Genomic DNA, 20,800 nt, shown 5'->3' on the forward strand with positions numbered 1-20,800 from the left:
CAAACACGTCTATGAGGCTCCACGCTCCATAAACAGTCGGAGGGGGGCACGGTTTTTATAGGGGGGGGACGCCCCACGCTGCTGTGCCCCTGGTAATACTGAGCCCCCCCCCTCTGCCCCCCTAAAAGGGACCGAGAGCTGCAAGGAGAAGGGGGCCGGGTGCCTGTGGGGTGCTCGGGTTTGCCCCAAAAGGCAAAGTGGGGGCGTTGGGGCCCCCCCCCCCAGCAGCTTGCGCCCCGCGGGCTGCTTGGTTTGGGGGATTTTGGCACTGCCTGGAGCCCCCTGGGGCTGAGAGCGGGTGCACAGGGCAGGATTTTTGTCCCCCCCCTGGGGGCTCGCCTGTGGCAGGGGGTTGAGGAAGCCCTGAGGTAGCCCAACACGCGCCATGGGGGGGGGACACAGCCCCCCTGCCCCGCTCAGCCCTTTTGGGATCCCGGCACGAAGCCCTCGGGGGGCAGAGAGAGCACGAAAGGCAGCCCCGAGGTGGGGCTGCACCCACGTCACCCCCCCAGGAGGGGAAATAAAACCCGAAATCCCCCCTCGGGTGCCACCGAACCCGCGGTGGATGTGGGCGGCGCTGCTCCGGGGGGGGGGCACCGGCTGCGGGACGGGTGTGGAGGCGAGGCTCTCCCCCTCTCCCTCAGCTCCGGGATCCCGGGGAGGAAACAAAAAACCCCAAAAACCTCATTCTGAGGACGAGGGAGGTGCGGGGGGGGGACGTGCTCCCTCCTAAAGTGCTCTCAGCTCTCTGTCCGTCCGTCCGTCCGTCCCCAGCTCCATGCTGGTGCCGTAGTGCTTTGGTTGGCGGCTCCGGGGGCCCGGGGGGGGCTCCCCCTGAGCGCCGGGGCGAGTCCAGGGGGGGGCTCGGAGCTATACCAGGTTCTCCGCGCCCGGGAGGGGGCTTTGGGGGGGCCCAGGGTCCTGCTTGCTGTGCAGCTGGGCCAGCTGCAGCACCGGCATATTGCAGAGCGGGCACACCTTGCGCACCTCCAGCCATTTGATGAGGCACCTGGGGGGGGAAAAAAAAAAGGGTAAAGCACCCCAAATCATCCCAAATCATCCCAAATCAGGGCCGTGTCGGGGCCGAGCCGTTTCCACTCCCCCCGCAGCATCGTCAGCGCAATGAATTCACCACCTAGGTGCCTTTGTATAGATAAAAATGTCTTTATAAAATACAACCACATGTAACCGAAGCGTTACGCTAGAGTTTTGCTGCTCCAAACGCTCAGAGCCATCTGGAAAGGGGCTTTTCCTTTCCTTTCTTTTGTTTTTTTTTTTTTTTCCTTTCCCCTTGCTGGAGGGGGAAGAAAACCCCAGAGCAGATTGCTGAAGACGCAACGCCACAAAACCAGGCTAAACGGGAGGCTTTTTGGTTCTCCTCTGTCCTCTCCCACCGCAGCAAGGCAGAAAGGAGCACCGCAGCGAGCTCGGCTCACTGACAGCCATCCCCTAGCCCTCGTGGAGAAATTTAAGAGACGCTCTCCACCTGAACGAGCATTTTTTGGGCTTTGGCACCTCCCTGTGCCGGCGCCTCCGCCTCGCTGCCTCTTAAAACGCCTTCAAAAATCGCAGCGCCCCGGCCGGGGCTTTTCCAGCGCAGGGGGAGCCCGGCAGCCACCCAGGAGCTGCAGGCGCAGGTGGATTTGGGGCCGCGCTCGGCTTTCCAGGCTCTCAGAGAGCCTGGGAGAGCAGCCTGGCGCTGATCCTGGAGCCAAGGGGTGAGCAGCACCGCTCCACGCCGTAAATAAAAGCTGATTAAAGGGGAGGTGGCAGTTGTTTATTCTCTAAAGCCCGGGACAGGCCAAGCAGCGCCGGCTGCGTAATTCAGGCGCCGTCCCTCGCGTCGTGCCTCGGACCAGAGGCGTGCAAAGGACCCAGCCCCAGCCCCTGGCTCCTGCTGTGTTTGAAATCATCCCGCACTTACTTTCTGTGGAAGGCATGTTTGCACGGACAGATCCCCAGCTCGTCCTTGGGCTTGAACTCCTCCAAGCAGACGGCGCAGATCTGAAAGACGAGCGGGTCACCGGCACGGTCAGCGTTTTCCAGCACAAAAAATCCACGCATACCTCTAAACCGGGGGAAATTCTCCCCCAAAAACCTCCCTGTGAGTGTTTCCTGGCTCCTGGTGCAGGTTTCTGTCCTCTCCCCGGTGCTCACCTCACCACTGCCTTTAATTGGGGAAAAAAAAGGGGAATTTGGCTCCTGTCTGAGCTCAGCAGCGGTGCTGGGCAGAGCTTGGCTTGGCTGCGGGACAGAGCCCGGCTTAGTGCAGCTTTGCACAGCCCCGGGGCTGCGGCCCTCCCGGAGGTAAATCCTCCAGCTCCTGCGGTCATTAAGCTGCTCCGTTCATTTAAACAGCAATCAAAATAAGTTTAAAGCCCAATCTGCCTTTAATCCGGGCTCTAATTGCCGGGGTTGGCAGCCTCTGGGCCGGGCAGCGCCTCCCTGCCTGCTTTACCCACAAACATCGCAGGAGGCTGCGGGGAACCACTGCCCCTGGAAGCTTCTGATACCCCCCCAGCTTTATTTGCACAGCCTGGTGGGTTTGCACCGAGGACCGAGCACTTTTCGGAGCCTGTGAAGCCCTCGGAGAGGCGGCGTAACGGGAAAAAGGGAAAAAAAAACAGAGCTGGGCAAGCACAGAGGAGCCCAGCAGGGATTTTGCCTCCTGGTGAGCCCTGACAGCTGCTGCATCAATCCCCCAATACCTAATTTTTTGCCCAAAATGGGATGTTTCGGAAGGAGCCTGAGCAAAACCCTCCCAGCCTTCCCCAATCCCCTGTGCAGAGCGCTCTGTTCTCCCACATCCTTCCCTTTGGGGATGCAAACAGGGTTTTTAATTCCTAACACACCCAAGCAGCCCGCAGCTGGCCTCTCCTCCAGCCACAGCTCCTTGCTGCGGGGACGACGGCGCAGAAAACCCACAGCAATGCATGAAAAAAATGCATTGAAGGGACGATGCGTGGAAAAAAATTGCAGGAGAAACAACCACGCGTGGAAAATTGCATGAAGATGACAGTGCATACAGACAAAAACGCGTGAAAATGCATAAAAATGCATGAAAACGAATCAAAATCCATGAAAATGAATAAAAATCCACGAAAATGCATAAAAGCAATCTGTGAAAATGCATGAAAATGCCTAAAATAACAATGAATGAAAACGCATGAGGACAGCAACGCATGAAAACGCACAAAAATACGTGAAAACGCGTTAAAAAAAATGCATGAAAACGCATGAAGACCACTGCAGGAAAACAATGCTGCTTGAAAATGATGATGACGAAAATTAATAACGCATGAAAATAATGGTGCATAAAAAGGAAAAGGCCCCTGGGAGGGGGCTGGGGCTGGCTCGATCTGGCCCCTCTGCAGCTGTGCCTGTGGCAGCTGCGTTAGCGAGCGCTGGGACGCGCAGAGGATGAGGAGCAGCATCAGGGAGTGAGCACAAGGAGGTGCAAGGAGGCTGCAGGGCCAGGCACACGTCAGCTTTTGGCACGGTGTCCCTGCAGCCAGGAGGTGGCAAGGGACGGAGGGGAGCTGCAGGAGCTGCCGGGGATGGAAACTCATCGCGTTCCCCTGCTGCTGGCGGCGCCCCAGGAAGCAAAGCCCCGCACGCACTCACCTCGTGGAGGTTCAGCTCCTTCACCTTCTCCTTGAGAATGACCTGCAACATAGAGATGGGGTCAGGACACGGCCCCCGATGTGTTTACAGCTGCTCAGATCCCCATAAATCCAAATTTCCACGCGCAAAATCTGTTACACTGAAAATCCCCCCTTTTGGGCACCAGCTGGGGCCGGGTGCTGCACCAAGGCAGCAATGGGCTGAGGTTTTGCAGGGCACAGCACAAACAGAAAGAGCCCGCTGTAAATTAAACCTGAATTCTAAAAACATGCTAAAAACTGGGCCAGTTCTGCACACTCTGAGCAATAATCATAAAAAATAACCACAGAGCCACGGATGTGCCCGTGCTGTGACAGCTCTCTGTATGCGTGGAGCTCCCCGGGAGCTAGAAACCTCCGGCACCCCACCTCCAGCCTGCACGCATCCCTGTGGGTGGACAGGGCGAAAAGTGGTGTTTGCACAAAAAAAAGATCCGAGGACAAACCTCAGGAGGTCCCCAAACCGAGCGCCTGGAGGGGGCTGCGCTCCAGGAACAGCCACGTGCTGGAACATCCATCCAGCCCGGCCCCACCTCCTTCGGTTTCCTGCCTAAACGCTAGGTCAGAGGTGGAAAAAGCTACAAAACCCCGGGGAAAACGGGATTTTTCAGCAGAAAATGGAGTTTATTTTAACCCCTGCGTGTGGGTGGCTGCAGAAAGCAGCTGGGTTGGCCGCGGAGATGCCTTCCCCGGGATGGATGGGGCTGTGCTGACCCCACAGCCAGCTCCAGCCCACACTGCAGCTGCTGGAGGAGCGCTGGATGCTGCCACCACGACACCCCCGAGGGTTTGGGAAGCGCCAGTGGAGGTGCTCTGAGGGTGGAGACATCCCCAGCGCCCGGGAAAACGCTCCGAGACTTGGCACCTGTGTTTGGTTTCAGCTGGGGGAAGCCTCTCCCAGCTTAAAATCTTGCTTTCAGGGTGTTTTATCTTTAAATAAATGATATTTCTGCTCTTTTTGTCCTGCTGATTGCTCTTGCTGCCTCTGAGCTCGCTTAGGGGGAAGCACCCAAGCACCTGCAGGGCAGCATCCAGGTCGGACAGCAGCAGACCCCGAGATGCTGAGACCTGCAGAGGACTGCATGCAGGCAAGAGATGCTCTCAGGGGGCCCAGCTGGCAAAAAAAAACTAAATCAGCTGGAAAAGAGGTTTGGCAGAGCGTTGGCAACCTCTTTTCAAAGACCTAGAGCCTCCCGGTGAAAAGAAAAGCTCAATGGCAACCTGAAGGAGCGATTATTGGCTCTCGGAGCCCGTTCATCACCTCACCTGCTTGTAGGCGTAAAGCTCTTTGTGTGCTTGGTGTCTGAGCCTGGAACGAAGAGAGGGAGAGAAGTGAGGGCAGGCCAAGACAGCAGGATTAACCCCAAAACAGCAGGAACACCCCAAAGACACCTCGCTTCCCTCCCCTCCCCATCTAATCGCTTCGGTTTTCCTTTGTGATTTCGGAGAGGACGGCCACGGGAAACGAGGCAGGCAGGCAGCAGCCGCCCAATTCGGGCTGGGGATTTTTGTGGAGCGGGGATGGAGCAAGAGGGGTGAAACCGGCCCAGCCCCGAGGCTGGGAAAGTGCTTATGAAACCCAGATGGGGAAAAGCAGAGCTTGGCTGCCGGGGACCACCTACGAGGGGGGAAAAAAGCTCTCCCAGGAGAGCCAGCTCCAGAGCTGATCGCCGTGCCTCGCGGAGGTGGTGGGCAATCAGAGACTCGCCAAACGAGAGGCTACGGGGGGGCGGCGGTGGCAGATCCCACAGGCAATCCTTGATCCCATGCTGTCAGCTCGGAGATTGGGGTAAAAACACCAGATATTGGCTCTCCCACGCTCGGGGTGCCTCCTGGCTGGGTTTGCTGCACCAAGAGGGCTGCAGAGGATGCTCCCGCGTCGCATCTCCCCAAAGGTTAAATGAATTCCTCGCTGCTCCACAGCCTCCAGATGTGATCCTCGGTTAAAAGCCCCAAATCTCAGCGCAGGAGGGGTCAGGGATGTGTGGGGTAACCCAGGAGGGCTTCAGCAGCTGGCTGAGGAGGGGGAGAAACTCAGCGTGAACTCAAGGTGTTGCTTTGTGTACCGGATCCTCCTGCCGCTGGTTTTTGGGGGGCTTTGGGTTTCTGGGGCTGCTCCGGGTGTGGAGGATCCTCCTTTGCAAATCCTGGTGCTGCTGGTTGGATTCCTCGGGTCTCGGTCGAGGCTGGGGCTGTGCAGGGATCGTGAGATGATCTAGCCCAAGCTCCCATCTCTCAGAGGTCGGTGTTATTCCTGGGGGTGGCAGCCAAACGTCCCTCCCCGACAGGCACTCCGTCTTCATTTAAAGACAGCAGGAGCTTGCCGCTTCCCTCGCTGGCTTCTCTCAGCAGTTACTCACCCTCTCTCTTCCCACACGCCTCCAACTTCTAAATTTAAAGGTTTGCTGGCTCCATCCTCCAGACATTACTCCTGGTTATTTCTTCTCTGGGGCAGAACACACCCAGCGAGACCCAGTGCCCGGGAAAACACTCGCAAAGCCCAAACACCTCTTCGTTTTGCAGGCAAGCCGCACAGGTTCAGCTCAACCCGGGGAAAACACATCCCTCACGAGGAGGGATTTGGGTAGGGTAACGAGGGGGCAGGCATTAAACATTCCCTAAGCAGCCGGCGCCCGAGTTAGCCATTAAAGAGCGAGCCGTGGGCAGGAACCATAAAACCCCGCTTCCAAGTCCCGTTTGAGACGCCTGCCTGAGCAACCGTGCTCCGTGCCCGTGTTACGTGGCCCCAGAAATAAATTTCTGCTGGGTTTGGAGCCGATAACACGGTTCCTTTCGGAGCTGCTCGCTCCCAGACGTGTTGGGTCCACGCTGCGTAAGCTCCGCATCCGTTTCTTCTGCGAGGGATGAATGTTGAGGCCGATGCTAAGGGCTGAGCAAATCCTTTTTTTCTGATTTTAATCCTTTTTTTTTTTTTAATATTCTTTCTCTAATCGATTATTCTTACCTGATCAGGTAGCAGCAGAAGAGTAAACTGAGGATGAAGACGAAGATGGCCGTGCCGAAAACCACGATGTATATGTTGAGAGGCAGGTTCTGGAACCCGATGTTCGGCATCCTGAAACTGTAGTGCTGGAAATCCGAGCTCATGGGTAGGCTGCGAGGAAAGGGAGAGAAGAGGAGGACGTCAGGCTCCATCCGCACACGGGATGCCCCACAGAGGAGAGGAGGGACGCCCCGAAAACAAAGCGGGGCAGGCTAAACCATGCCTGGGATTCCCCTTCTCCCTCCACGTGCTCCTCGCCCAGCGATTTCCCCTCCTGCCGACGCAGGCAGTCCTTTAAATTCAGCTCCAGGCGGGGATTTGCATCCAAGCCACCCCAATCCCAACGTCCCCCTGTGCCCGAAACCCCCATTAATTAGACTGAAACGCCCCAAAGCAGCCAGAAGGCAGGCTGGAGAGTCTTTCCTCCCCTCCTCTCTTGTGGTTTCCTCACGGAGCAGAAATTCTGCCCTCCGCCACTCCTTTAGGGTGATTTCCACGCTGCCAGCGGGGCCGAGGGGAGGGCAAGGACATCGCCGCGGCAGATGGCAGAGCTGCCGGGATTTACAGGTGCCATAAATACAGGTGCCAGCAAAAATCCCACAGACAGAGCCCGACGAAACCTCCCGGGCACATCCCCGGGGTGATGATTTCAGCCTGCGAGCTCTCCCGTGCCATATAAACCTCCCTGAGCCCCAAACGTCCGAAAAATCACCGAAAAGCAGGGATTTGCTGTGGCTCCTCATCGTTCCTTTCCGCCCCGCGGCTCCCGAGCCGCTCACCCTTGAATGAACAGGCACAAAGTTCCCCCGCCCCCAGCTCGGAGAAGGAAGTTAAAAAAAAAAAAACAAAACCAAAAAACACCAATAATAAATGATCTCTCTTGTTTTCCTTTCATCGGTTACTGCCCACGGGAGGCGGCGTGCAAGCCAGTTTCACAACAAACAGGGAAACTACCTGCAGTCTGCCCCCAGCTTTTGGGGAATTCAATTACGGAGGGATGACAAAATCCCCCCCCGGAGCAGGGTTTTTGTTTTTTTTTTTCGGCGCAGGAGCCGCGCGGCTCCAGGTTTTGTGCAGGACGGGGTGAAAGCGGGGGAGGTGGCCGGGGATAACCGGGGAAAACGGCGATGAAAAGCCCCAAATCTGAGCTGTGAACCTGCAGGGAGGCATTTGGGCTCCCAACAAGGCTGGATTCAGGGTCTGAAAGAAAATAATCCCTGAAATGATCCGTGCTCTTTGCTGCTGCCGCGGCCCCATCGGTGCAGGGACTTCGTGGCACCTAAAGAAACTGGGTTTAAGCCCAGGAAGTTTCAGCAAAGAAACTCTACCCAACAGCAAAGGCTCCTGAGCAGCCTTTCCTCCTTTGTCCCGTTTTTTTCTAAGCCTCACCGGGTGTTTTCTTGGCGCAGGAGCAGCTCTCCCATCCCTCACCTCGCAGGATCAGGCCCCGCTGTTTTGGGCAGGCAGCGAGACGACGCGACAGCGGCAAGCTCAGCAGCCTCAGCAAAATTAAAACACGGCCCCAAAACGCAGCCCCAGCCCCTCTCCTGCAGCTTCCAGCACCCACCTGGCATCCTCACGCCTTCCTGGCACCGATTTCTTCCCCTCTGGGGCGCTCGAGGCTGGCCCCCCAGCCCGGCGTCACCTCCTGCCCCTCTCCGAGGGCAGCATCCCCGCCGCTGCTTTCGGCTCCCTGGGTTTTTGAGGCGTAAAAACGATTTTTGGTAAAGCCTGGACTCGATTAAAACCCCCCGGAGAGCCGAGCACGTGTTCAGCGAGGCGCCCAGCCCGAGCGGGAAGGCTGCAAGAGCCGCGAGCCCGCACGCACTGAGGCTTGCTCAACGCCACCGAGGTGGTGGTTGGTTTTTTTTTTTTTTTGTGTTTGTTTTGCTTTGCGAATAAATAATTAAAAAAAAAAAAGCGACACCGCCCCCAAACCTTTGTTCCCGACTCGGGCACAGTTAATGCGCAGCTTCGCGTGGCTGCGCGGGGTTGGGTTGGGGTTTTAATCCCCGTGCTCTTTGCTGGGTCAAAGGGATTTCAGGCGGTTGTGAGCCTCCTCCTGCTTCCTTTTTGAGCCAGGGGCTCCTCGTGCTGGCCGCTGGCTTGGATTTCCAGAAATATTCCGGGTTTGCTGGCTGCCCCATGCGGGGAAGGAGAGGTTCTGAGAGTCGGGAGCAGAGCTTGTGGCCTCCCACCAGGAATATCAGTGGCTGAGGTCCCCATTTGGGGGACCACTGTGGTTGGCAGCGTGTTTTTGGGGTTCTGAGGATCATAAATCCTCTGTGGGAACGCAGGTTTCGGGAGCAAGCCTCAGCAAGGCTTGAAAAAACGAGCAGATGGAGACCCCAACGTGCTGGATCTCGCTACCGGGGCATGGAAAGGAGCCGAACGCCCCTACAGAGCATCCCTCCGGCCAGCCGAGCACCCCAAACAATCCGGGATGAATCTTGGAGGCAAAACAACCAAACCAAGAGGCACGGCACCAACCCTCTTCCTTCGTAGCTCCTTCAAACTGCGACGTTCTCTGAACTGAGCCAGGTCTGGGGGCCTCGGTGCACTGAGAATGTCAGCGGAGATGAGCTGGTCCTTTTTAGGGCCTGGGATTTAGGGCTTGGGATTTAGGGCCTCGGATCTCCTCCAGCCACGAATTCCCGATGGCCACATCCAGCTTCTCCACCAGACCGCAGCTACAAACCACCACGGCTGCCCGAGGGATCCCAAGCTCCCTGCCGCATCATCCCGGCCAGGATTTTGCCCCAAAACGCCGTGCCCGAGGTGGCCGTGACCCTACAGCAGGGGCTCATTCTCCTCGGGACAATCCCAGAGGTGCAGAAACGTTAGGGCGAAAAATCCAGCAGATAGAGGCAAAAAAAGAGCCTGCCCAGGATCCAGGAAACTGTTAACTTGAAAAAAAAAAAAGCCTGAAATGGGATGATTGTAAGGAGCCAAGCTTTTGGTTTGTTTGATTTTCTCTTTTTTTTTTTTTCTGGGGGGTGGGGAGCGTGGTAGGGGAGGAGCTGTGCTTTAATTCGCTTCAGATTTCCCAGAGCGCAGCCAAAAGAAATAAAAAGGAGCCGTGAGGGAGGCCGGGAGCTTTCCGAGGCAGGACAAAAAGCTTCAGGCTGTGCCTGTGGGACCCCAGACCCCGCGTGGGGCTGGCTGCGGGTCTGAAATCCCGACCTGCACCCAGCAGGACCTGGAGGCTGGGTTATAAAAAGGTGCCAGGCTGCCCCTCAGTGCAAACCCGGCCGCCTAGATGAAAGGGAAGGAGGGAAAGTCGGATTTTCCCAGGCTGAGGCACGGAGGATACGTCCCGAACGCCCTGAAATTAAAAGGCACCGAGGTGTCCTTGTGACAGGGCTGGACGCAGGGACGGGGCTTCTCCGCGGGGAGGGATCCCGTAGGAAACCCCAAAACCCCCTGCAGGAGGTGCCGGTCCGCACGCAGCCGCGGGGACGGGGAGGACGCAGCCTCCGCGTCCCCGTGGGATTTAATTAACGGCTTTAATTAAGGGCCAGTTCTGGTTAATGTGAGGTTAAAGAGCAGGGGAGGCAGGGAAGGGAGAGCTGCAGGTGCCGCTGCCCTCCCCCTGCTCGCCGCGCCCTCTGATTACAAGCCGGGCACTTCAAGGCAAACCCCAAGAAGCCACGCAGCCCAAATCCATCCTTCTCATTAACAGCAGCAAGCAATTAACGAGCTCAACCAGCTCGGCCGAGCTCTTCCACGCAGCTTTCAGCGGGGAAACCTCCGAGGGAGGAACCCAGGAGGCGATTCCCTTGCTGCACGACACCGGGAGCACCACGGGAACCTCACCCTCACTGTTTCCTGATGGTTCTTGGGGTTTTTTGCTCCTTCCGAGGGTGTTTTTGTTGCTGTTATTTCTTTTCGGAGCACCGAGCGTCCCAGCCACATTTAGCCCAGGCCAAGGGTTTGGTTTTGGGGCTGGCTGCGGGCAGCAGGCACGAGGAAAAGTTTCCCCAAATCCCTTCGTTTGTAGGGGGAATTGAGGAACATGGCCCCATTGCCTTCCCCCTGGGAATTTCCACAAGCCAGAAATACGAGACTTGTATGTCCAGGCTGAGATTTCCAAATAATTTTTCCAAAAAAAGGGGGTTTGGGGGCACTTTGGAAGCAGCAGCGAGGTGCTACTCGGACAAGCAGCCCGGCAGGAGATGTTGTGACACGTGGGTGAATTCTGGTGAATCCCAACACGGAGCTGTCACCACCAGGGCACCCAAGGGGTCACTGCACGTCACCAAGGGGGTGACAAAAGCCGGTGGCAGCCCCCCAGAGCCAGCGGAGCCCATGGAAAGCAGAACGGGGAACGGCGGGAGGTCGGAGAGCAGAAGGGTGCGGTTTTTCCCCCAGAAATTGGGCAGCAGAAGTTAAAAATTCCTCCCCGTGGAAGCAGGATGCTCCACGCAGGGCCAGGGGCAGCTAGGTGCACGGGATGGGGTTTGCAAACCCCCATGCAGAGGCCCTAAAACCTCTCCTGGTGTAATTTATCTCCCTCCAAACGTCCCTGCACCTTCTGGGCCACCGGTCCATCGTGCTGCAATTCTCCAGCAAAGCCTGCCCAGGAGATGCTGCCCGGTTCAGACCTTTGAGCCCTTTCCCCTCCCTCCAAGAGGGAATCGGATGCTTTTGGAACGGGAACCAAAATTCCCTGGCTTCGCTCCCTGGCTGGACGACACCAAACACAAATTTAACCCCCTCGGCTGCTGGTGGGGAAAGAGCGAGCTGGAAGAGGCTCCCGGCGACGCAATCAGCAGCCAAAAAGGCCAAAAAGTCTTAAAATGAGAATAAACAGATCCACCTGGCAGTGCCACCAGCACCCCTGCAGTTTTCTGGATCCTCGAGGGTCAGTTTAGCGGAGAAGCAGCCCCGTCACCGCCGTCCCGAGGCGCATCTTGAGGAGGAAAAACCTTTTTGCTTCTGCCGGAGAGGCGCAGGAATTAGGTCAGCTGCAGTTCCCAGCGCCAGGTTAAAGCCCAGGGCCGTCAGCAAGGCAAACAAGAGGCTCGCTCAGGGCTGATTTTGCAAGATCCAGACAGAAAAAAAAAAAAAAAAAAAGATGTAAAATAAATAAAAAGAAAAAAAAAATAATAATCCCTGGTGCTTTTTAAAATTCAGCCTAAGCCGGCGGGGGAGCGGAGCTCGGGCTCCCCGTGTCTGGCAGCAGCGGGAACGAGGAATCGAAAGCAGCCCCGGGGTCATCCCACCCGGCACAGCTTTTCTGGGAACTGCAGGCGAGGCAGCAAGTTTCGGGAAAGCCGCAGGAAGTCGGAGGAGCAGCCGCAGGATCCGTGGCTGCCAGAGCATCTTCGGGAGGCTGAGGGGGAGCCGCAGGCTGCCCGCGTGAGCTGAGCCGGGCTTCTCCTTGGCCATGAGATAATGCTGGAGGAATTTTTTTTCCCCCTTTGGCCCCGCGGTTTGTTTTTTTTTTGCCCCTCCACCCCCTTTTCCTGGCACGTGGCTCCGTCCCAGCTGCGATGTCACGACCCGCTGAGCTCACTTTTCCTCCCGACAGCGTGGTGGGAAGGGAAAGGATGCCCCGAGCCCCCCTCTGTCCTCCTGGCTGTGAAATGCAGCAGCCCCGTGGGACCCGACCCCGCTGCCCCCACAGCACCAGCCCCTACCGCATCCCATCAGGTGCCAAAGCCTCGATTTATGGAGTTTTCTCCCCGATTCATGGGCTCCTTGCAAGCCCTGCCCAGCCGAACCCGGTGCTCAACGCCCGGATAACCCAGGGAATCGCAATCCGGACAGGGAGAGGTGCAGGATGCTAAAGGGGCTCCCAAAATATCACATTTGGGGAAAAAAAAAAAAAAAAATCAAATCACCCTCACCAGGCTGAATAAAGCAAAGAAAAAAAAAGCAACCGGCCTTCTCCGCCAAGCAGATGGACGATACGACCTCCCGAAATCCCTTCGTCCCCACTCCCCGAGCTCATTTAATAGGAGAAAAAAAAAAAAAAAGAAAAAAAAAAGCAGTGCAGGGATCAATAAATCCCTGCAAAGCGCTCCAGGAGCTCCGGGGCTGGGGAGAGCAGCTGCTGGCGGCAGCCCGAGCGAGGCGGCGAGCCGAGCCAAGCGCGATTTGGGATGTGGGAGGGGAAGGAGGCGCTCGTTTCAGCTCCCCGGGGTTGCTAGGTTATGGAGGTTTTTTGGGGGCATAATCTGCAAGGGGATCCAGATGGCCGCAAAGCCTCGCGGTGGAAAAGCAGCGTGAGGCCTGGGAGGGAAGAATTCCTCTTTATGCTGCTGCCTTCTGCTCCCTCCGAGCCCAAACCCCGGATTTTGGGCCTTGGGAGCGCCCAGCAGGCTCTTTATCAACATTTTTACTAAATATACAGAAAGCAGAACAGGTAGCTCGATGCGGGAGAACCGAAAGCCGGACACCAAAACCAAAATCACCAAGAAATCCCGGGGAAGAGCCGCCCCGAAAGCCCCTCTGTCGCTGCGAGGGCTGCGTTGTCAGCTGCTGACAGCATTAAAAACCCTTCAGGAAAACCCAGGCAACCCCAAAGCCAAACCTCAGCCTGCTGGGAATTTACCCCACCGCCGTGTCACTGCCATCTGATATTTTTCCTAATGCTTACAGGAAGGAAAAAAAAAAAGGAGCTCCGTGCTCGGCCTGCCCTTCCTCTGCTTTTACCAAAAGCACTGGGTTTTGGGGGAATATTTCTTCCCCGGATTGTTCTGCTCTGCTCACAGCGACCGGGGGCTTTGCAGTGCTTGAAAACCCAGCAAAAAAAAGAGATGTCAGGCCCCGGGGCACAAATTGCTTCACTCCCACAGCTCTGCGAGGTGGGCAAAAGCCTCAGAGGTCAGCAGGAGAATCATTTCTCTGCTCCTGGAGTGCCTGGCCAAGCAGGGTGCCCCATGGAGCAATGTGTGTAGGAACAGCACGCGTGGGTCCTTCCCTCTCCGTCTCCACGCTGAGCGCTGCTGTCCCTCTCCTGCTTTGTGTCCGAGAGGAGAAAGGAGGCTTGATCTCAGGGCTGGAGGTGTTAATGAGGTCAATTAGCCGGATTTTCCTGACTTACGTGAGGAGCAGACACTTTCAGGAGCGCGCTTTCCTTCCTTCCTTCCTTCCTTCTTTCCTTCCCTCCTGCAGAAAGTCCTCAGGCTGCGGGGAAGCCTTGAGCTGGCAGAAGAGCCCCCTCCTGACACGCGGTGCTGACGCCAGGCAAGCTGTTTGGCACAGAAACGGTTTAAAAAAATGACATTTTCTGCAGCCAGAAAGCTCTCCCGATGCCATGGCCTGACCTCAGCGGGACGGAGAACGGCAAGGGACCGCCAAATTCAGGGCAGGGCTGGTGGGACCTGGGAGGTGACGGGCGGGCAAGGCACAAATCTGGAGCATCGCCTGCCCCAACTCCCCGCTTGCCAGAGGGCTTAAGGGCTTAAATTTCTCCGAAATTTAAAATTTCTCAGAAATTCAACCCTGAATAAGCAAAAACACCAGGCTGAGGCTGCGACGTTGATGCAGAACTCGCTGAAAACCCAAAACCAAACCTGCTTCAAGGCTACCGGGGCCTCCTCGGGCACCCCTGAGACCGGCAGGCCCGAAAACAGCCCGCTCCCTGCCAGATCCCTACAGATTCCTGGCTGCTGAATCGGCTACTAGAAGGCAAAATATATTGCTGGCGCTAACGACCCGGCTTAGCAACGAGCACGCAGGCTGCATCGAGTGTCTCTCCAAAGGTCAGGGGAGCGCATGACGCCCGGGAGCCTTTGCGTAAGCTCTTACTACGAGTTGGAGGCGCTTGGAGAGAGCCCGGAGGTCGGATCGCAGCCCGCCACGTCCTTTAAAACGAGAGGGGGGACCCCAAATCCTCCCCTCGGCATCGCTCTGGCTCTCTCAGAGGGGTTTGGTGTGAAATCCCATCCGAATTCACGGGGCGAGCGGCGTGGCGGCTGCTGGAGCGGTTCAATGAGGGCGCCGCGGCCTCGTTAGCAGGGTGCAAATTAGGAGCTGCCCTTTTTGGGCACGCTGGGCTGCGGCCAGGCATTCCTGGCAGTGCCTCGAGCAGGGATGTCACAAAAACCCCCGGGGTGTGCACGGGTTTTCCTCGTGGGCTGGGGACGATCGGGTTGGGAGCCACGTCCCGATGAAGACCCCGCGCAGCCCAAGCCCCCCGAGATCATTCCAGGGGAGCAATTTTTTGAAATAATGGGACTTTTGGAAATAATGCTGCTTCCAGGGGTAATGCAGCCCCCAGGAACTGCTCGTGGAGGTCTCTCAGCACGATTCTTTGCAGATCTCCTGCAAGGAAACCTTTCAGGCCAGCTCTGTGTTTACCCAACCAGGAGCTGCAAACCATCCGAGCCACGCACCTCCAAGCTAACCGCTGACCAACGAGGCCAAACGTGATGAAAAAAAACCCTGCCACTGCACAAAACTTCACAGAGAACACGCAGGAGGGTTAAAATATTGCTTTAAACTCTTTGATTGGCCCCAAATCCCATAAATTGGTTCAGCTCCTTGCACCCCATCTCCGCCAGCACCGGCGAGCGGCTCCCTTTCGAAACTCCGGCGCGGCGGTGCCGTGACGCTGCGCAGAAAGGAAGGGGGGGAAAAAAAATGGCTCAAGCTAATCCTGCGATTTTATAAGACGTTAATCCCTTGATCTCATTGAAAGGGATTAGAGTTCCTGGCGAGGGAGGAAGCCGACGAAGTTTTCAGGCAGATGGACCCCAAAACGGAGCGAGGGGAAGGGGCGAGCGGGCCCGCAGTGATTTGGTTTGGGGAACGAAGCAAGGCACGGCCTTTTTCGTGACAAAAACCAGCTGCCTGCTGCAGAAAGGTTCGCTCTCAGGTCGTACCTGCTCGCTCGGAGGAGAACCGTCCATAAATCAGAGAGAAACATCGAGAGGTGAGATAAATCAGAGCGTGAGGGAGGCTTTGCGAGCAGGGAGAGGGATTCAGGTGATCATTCGGCGCACAGAAAGCCAACTTCCCACTTTTAACTCCCACCAAAACCAAAAAAAAAAACACCCAAACCCACAAGAAAACCACCAAAACAACCCAAAACCCTAAGCAAAGCTGCACCGTTTCACCCACAATTTCAACCAGGACCCCCCCTGCCTCTTTTATGGCAGGCTGCTCGCAGGGCTCTGCTTTTGTTCGGCTCCAGCACGTCCCCGCTCCGCTGAGGAGCTCACAAAAGGGAGAAATAAATAAATAAGCCCCCAAAACGCAGCTGCCTTAAGAACCGATCCGCCAGGAAACCACCCCCGGGGGGGGAAGCTGAGCCCCGGCGAGGGTTTTCGCGCAGAACAATGGAAAAAATGATTCCTTTGGAGGCAGGCAGAAATATTTGCTGCTTTGCGAAAGAGCTCGGCGAGGAGAGGAGCTTAATTCGATCCTTACGCCACGCCAGCGCTTTAATTCCGTGCAGGCTGCGGGCAGGAAGGGCCTGCTCGGGGCTGGGAGGGAGGAAGGGAAGATGCTCGGGTGGATTTATCCCTCTTGGCAGCAGCCAGGCTGAGCCCGGGCTCCCTAAAATCACTTGGGACGGGCTGTCGGGCTCCCCGGTCCTTTTACCTGCTGGGATTCCCTCCGGGGTGGAAAGGGGCCGATGGACGAGCTGAGCTCTGCCTCCCAGCACCACGTTCCAGCTTCCTTCAAGCCTTTTCTTTTCTTTTTTTCTCCCTAAAAGCCCTTCCCCAGCTGGGAAGCCGCTAGGTCCGAGGGGCCGGAGCGAGAAGGGGGCAAGGTCGGTGCGGCGCTTTCGCTTTCTCTCTCCGCCTGGGAAGCTGGCGCCGTTTCCAGAGCCCGGCGTAAATCCTGCAGGGCTAATCCTCCCCGGGAAGAAAAACCAGAAAAAAAACAAAGTTGTGTCCTCTCCTTGCCACGTTCGCAGCCCTCGAGTTGAAGGGAGCAGACGAAGGAGCCCTCCCAGCACCCAATTCCTCTCCGACCTCGACGCAGCGAGCTCGCTGCGGGGCTTTTAGAAGCGGCGGCTGCGAAAGAAACCCAAAAGGCTCCAAAAAAACCCAACGGCGACCTCGGAAACATCCAAAGGGGGAATCATCCGTAGCACTAAAACACCCCGCACCGCCCCGTGCTCCCTCGCTGCATCTCCTGCCCCCGGCCCGCTCCTTTCCCCAGGCTTTGATCCAGTTTTAGCCGAGGCGGCGGCGGCGCGGGAGCAACCTGAGCCCTGGCAGCCCCCGCCCCAGCTGCTCCCAGCTAATTTAAGGCCACGGCGGGGACCTGCTGGGTGCTGCTTTGGGGTTTGGGGCGCGGTGAGACGTGGATGGGGACGCCGGCACTGCCACCGTGGCGGTTTGTCCATCCCCTGTATGCTCCTTGGTTCATTTGAGGGCTTTTGGGGTCAGCTCACGTGTCCTCCTGGCGGGAGATCCTCCCCTTGAGGCGCACCCACGGCGTCTCCAAGCTCCTCTCGAGCTCCACGGCTGCCACTCCCCCGTCGACGTCTCGTTTGCGAGATGTTCGTTAATTAATTAGAGCTAATGGACGCATGAGACGGGGCAGGAGGGTGTCGGCGCGCCGTCACATCACCCATTTGGGGAGAAAAAAGCAGCTTTGAGCATCCCACCAACGCGGCTCCACCCCGTAGGGCACTCGGGTACCACCACATCCCCGCGGAGGTGATGCCCGAGCTTCCCGCACCTCCAATTAACAACCAAATTAATTCCTGCTCGGCTCTCAGCGTGGCAGGAGGCACTGCCGGGGCCCGACCGTGCTTTTCCAAGCGGCTCCTCTCCGTTCTTGCATTGCTCACCCCGAAACTCCCGAGCTGGGCTGAGCCGGCCCCGTTACGATGCCACGGGGCGGCCGCTCCCGAGGCAAAGTCTGACGGGGCAGAGCCCTCGGCACGGCTCGCAGGAAACAAAAAATAAATAGGAACGCAAAAAATAAATAGGAAAGGTCCATGGGATGCTCGTCCCGTGTCCTCTTCTCCATCCCTGCCTGACAGAGAGCTTCGGCTCGCCTCCAAACCAGCACAGCCCCCACGCCAGGCGGCACCACAGCCACCCAAAGCCAGATTTTGGGTGAGAACGACGAGGAAAAGCTCCAAAACGCCGAGCAGGGAATAAAATCCGGAGACTTTCAGGGATTTAGGGAGGGTAGAGAGAGTGGGATCCTTGCTGGGACCGGGCCGGGTCCCCTCGCCACCCTCAGCACCCAGGCACCTCTGCCCGCCGCTCCTGCCGCCTTCCCTTTTTAATTTTTAACCCAAAACGCAGCAATTAGCACGCTTTGGGCTCCTTCCACGTTGCCCCCGAGCGTTTCTTCCTGCGCTCTTCCTCCCCGAGTTATCCGAGGCAAAGCCTCGTTCATTTTTTTATTTTATTTATTTATTTTTTTTTACTTTCTTTCCGGGCTCGGGGCCAAATCTGCGTTTCATTTCTCGCCGCAGATGGCCCAGCGGCCGGGCCTGCACGAATAAAAGAGCCAAGCAACGGAGACGAGAGGAGCAGAGCGAGTGTGAAACGCTCAGGATGGGGTTTGGGGAGAGATATTTTATGGGTTTTTGGCTGATAAATCAGCGAGCTGGCTTAGGGGGCGCCGGGAGGGACAACCACAGAGGGGACGCGGCTCGAACAATGAGAAAAAAAGGGGAAAAAAATCATATTTTGAGCTCAGCTCGTGCTCTGACAGCCCGGCTGGGTGAGAATAATGGGGTTCGTCCACCTGGGCAGCACAGATTTCCCCTCGTCGCCCTGGCCGGCGTCCCCGCGTGCGGCCCTACACGTCGCGCAGGGCAGGAAGGAGGAGATGAAAGGCGGGGAGCAGCGCGTAATCCTAACCTCCTGCCAGAGGGGCGGGGGGGAGAGGAGGAGAGAAAAATCGATAATAATAATAATAAAAAAAGAAAAGCAGCACAACACAACGAGCCACGCGCTTTGTTCGCCGCACGTGGGACCCCCCCGCACCCCGATGGACCCCGCAGAGCCCCCCCCGCTGTTCCCAAGGGTGTTTTTGGGGTCGGGAGATGCTCCCCTCCAGCCCACAGCCACGCTAAAACAAAGCCCAAAGGCAGCTGAGGAAGTCCGAGACAACACAAGCCCGAAAATACCAAAAAAAAACCAAACACAGGCGCACGAAAATGAAAACCCCAAAGGCACGTTTTTCACCCCAAACGTGCAGTTTGCAGCCCCGTGGGACCCGCACAAGTCCCCTGCCAAAAGTAGGCTCGGGATGTGCCCGCCCCGCTGCCCTGCTTCTATCCCGAGCCCTTTTTTTTTTTTTTTTTTCATTTTTGGGCTTTTTTTAGCCAAGGCAGCCCTCAGAGCGTCGCCTCCTCCCCCCCCGCCACGTCGGGACCTTCTCGGGGGTGCCAAGCGTGGCACCCCAAAAAGGGACAGGATATGGGGTGGCAGGGACAGGCGGTGCCCTGCAGGGAACAGGAGGGGAGTGCACGAAGAGGGAAGGAAGGGGCAACCCCACTGATTTATAGGGTTGTGCAAGGGGAGGGGGTCCTGCCCCATAGGGGTGCTGGAGGGGGGTCCCAGCCCCATAGGGGTGATGGAAGGGGGGTCCCTGCCCCATTAGGGTGCTGGAAGGGGGCTCAGTGTCCTATAAGAAGGGGTCCCTGCCCCACAGGGTGGTGAATGGGAAGGGGTCAGCACCCCATAAGGGTGCTGGAGGAGGGGTCCCCCTAACCCATAAGGACAATGGAGGGGGGATTCCTTGCCCCGTAAGGATGCTGGAGGGGGGGATTCTTACCCCATAGGGATACTGGAGGGGGTTCCCCTGCCCCATAGAGGTGCTGGAAGAGGGGGATCCCAGCCCCACAGTGCAGTGAATGGGAAGGGCTCAGCACCCCATAAGGGTGCTGGAGGGGGGCTCCTTACCCCATAGGGATACTGGACGGGGGGCCTCCTGCCCCATAGGGATACTGCAGGGGGTTCCCCTGCCCCATAGGGATACTGGGGGGGGCTCCCTGCCCCATAGGGATAACAGAGGGGGGGTCCTTGCCCCATAGGGATACTGGGGGGGGCTTCTTGCCCTATAAGGATGCTGGGGGGGGCCTCCTTGCCCCTTAAGGATAACGGAGGGGGAGCTCCTTGCCCCATAAGGATACAGGACCGGGCATCCCCCTACCCCACAGACACTCTGTGAGGCGGGCTCCCAGCCCCCTCAGCCCCCCACAGCGCTCCCGAGGGGCCTCCCCCACCCCACAGAGCCGCACCGGTAGAGCTCAAACCCCCAAAAAACGGCACCGGGGGGCAACCTCCGGCCCCACAGCGACACAGCAACGAATCCCTGACCCGCTGCGTCCCCTCGGGGGGAGGCGGCCCCGTGTGAGGGCCGGGACCCCCCCCCTTTATCCCGCCCCCCCCCGGCCCGTCCCGCACTCACCGTCCCGCCGAGGCCGCTCTGGCGCCGGTGGGGAGGGACCCGGATGGAGCTGGCCCCGCCCCCTCCGCCCCGCCCCGCCCCGCCCCGCCCGGCGCCGGGCAAGGCCGCTCCGGCTTCGCCGCGCCGCAGTGCGCCTGCGCGGAACAGCCTCCCCCCCCCCCCCACTCGGGGGGTGGGGAGGGTTAGGGAGGGGAGGGGTGACGTCATGGAGAGGGGAGGGGGGAGGGGGGAGAGGGGGGGTGATGGGGACATAATGGGGGTGTTGGGGACGTAGTGGGGACATTGGGGGTAATGGGGACATAATGGGGACATTGGGGACAATGGGGACATGGGGACATAATGGGGACATGGAGGATAATGGGGATGTAGGGTGACAATGGAGACATGGGGACAATGGGGATATAATGGGGACATTGGGGACAATAGGGACAATAGGGACAATGGGGACAATGGGGACATAATGGGGACACTGGGGACAATGGGGACATGGGGACATAATGGGGACATAATGGGGATACTGGGGACAATAGGGACATGGGGACAATGGGGACATAATGGGGACATGGAGGACAATGGGGATATACGGCAACAGTGGGGACATAGGGACAATGGGGACATAATGGGGACATGGGGGACATAATGGGGACATAATGGGGACATAATGGGAACATTGGAGACAATAGGGACATGGGGGACAATGGGGACATAGTGGGGAACTAATGGGGATATAGGGTGACAATAGGGACATGGGGGACAATGGGGACATAATGGGGACAATAGGGACATGGGG

At 57.7% G+C, this 20,800-nt stretch overlaps 1 protein-coding gene across 7 annotated transcripts; it reads right to left on the bottom strand.

The window, feature by feature from the left end:
- Positions 1–321: 321 nt before the first annotated feature.
- Positions 322–20,065, bottom strand: RNF24 (ring finger protein 24). Of its 7 annotated transcripts, XM_084517035.1 has the most exons (8): positions 16,222–18,253; positions 13,718–13,865; positions 11,486–11,700; positions 6,628–6,777; positions 4,929–4,971; positions 3,625–3,666; positions 1,925–2,004; positions 729–1,009 (listed from the first exon to the last, which is right to left on the bottom strand). In XM_084517035.1, the coding sequence occupies exons 4-8, from the start codon at positions 6,768–6,770 to the stop codon at positions 871–873; spliced, it is 447 nt and encodes a 148-aa protein (XP_084373161.1). In that variant the 5' UTR covers positions 6,771–6,777; positions 11,486–11,700; positions 13,718–13,865; positions 16,222–18,253; the 3' UTR covers positions 729–870. The 7 variants fall into 7 exon arrangements, with proteins under 7 accessions (XP_084373158.1, XP_084373161.1, XP_084373160.1 ...); XM_084517034.1 differs by lacking the exons at positions 11,486–11,700; positions 16,222–18,253 and adding an exon at positions 20,011–20,064; XM_084517033.1 differs by lacking the exon at positions 11,486–11,700 and having other exon boundaries at positions 16,222–17,941.
- Between the last annotated feature and the right edge of the window lie 735 nt (positions 20,066–20,800).

The sequence above is a fragment of the Aythya ferina genome (assembly GCF_964211825.1).
Source record: "Aythya ferina genome assembly, chromosome: 4".
Classification (NCBI taxonomy): Eukaryota; Metazoa; Chordata; class Aves; order Anseriformes; family Anatidae; genus Aythya; species Aythya ferina.

Excerpts from the sequence above, each read along its gene's own strand:
- RNF24 (XM_084517032.1), bottom strand. The coding sequence starts at position 10,581 with ATGTGGCTGGGACGCTCGGTGCTCCGAAAAGAAATAACAGCAACAAAA. Across the intron at positions 3,667-4,928 it reads AGCTTTACGCCTACAAGCAG|GTCATTCTCAAGGAGAAGGT; the intron begins GTGAGGTGATGA and ends TCTATGTTGCAG. Across the intron at positions 1,010-1,924 it reads AAACATGCCTTCCACAGAAA|GTGCCTCATCAAATGGCTGG; the intron begins GTAAGTGCGGGA and ends TTCCCCCCCCAG.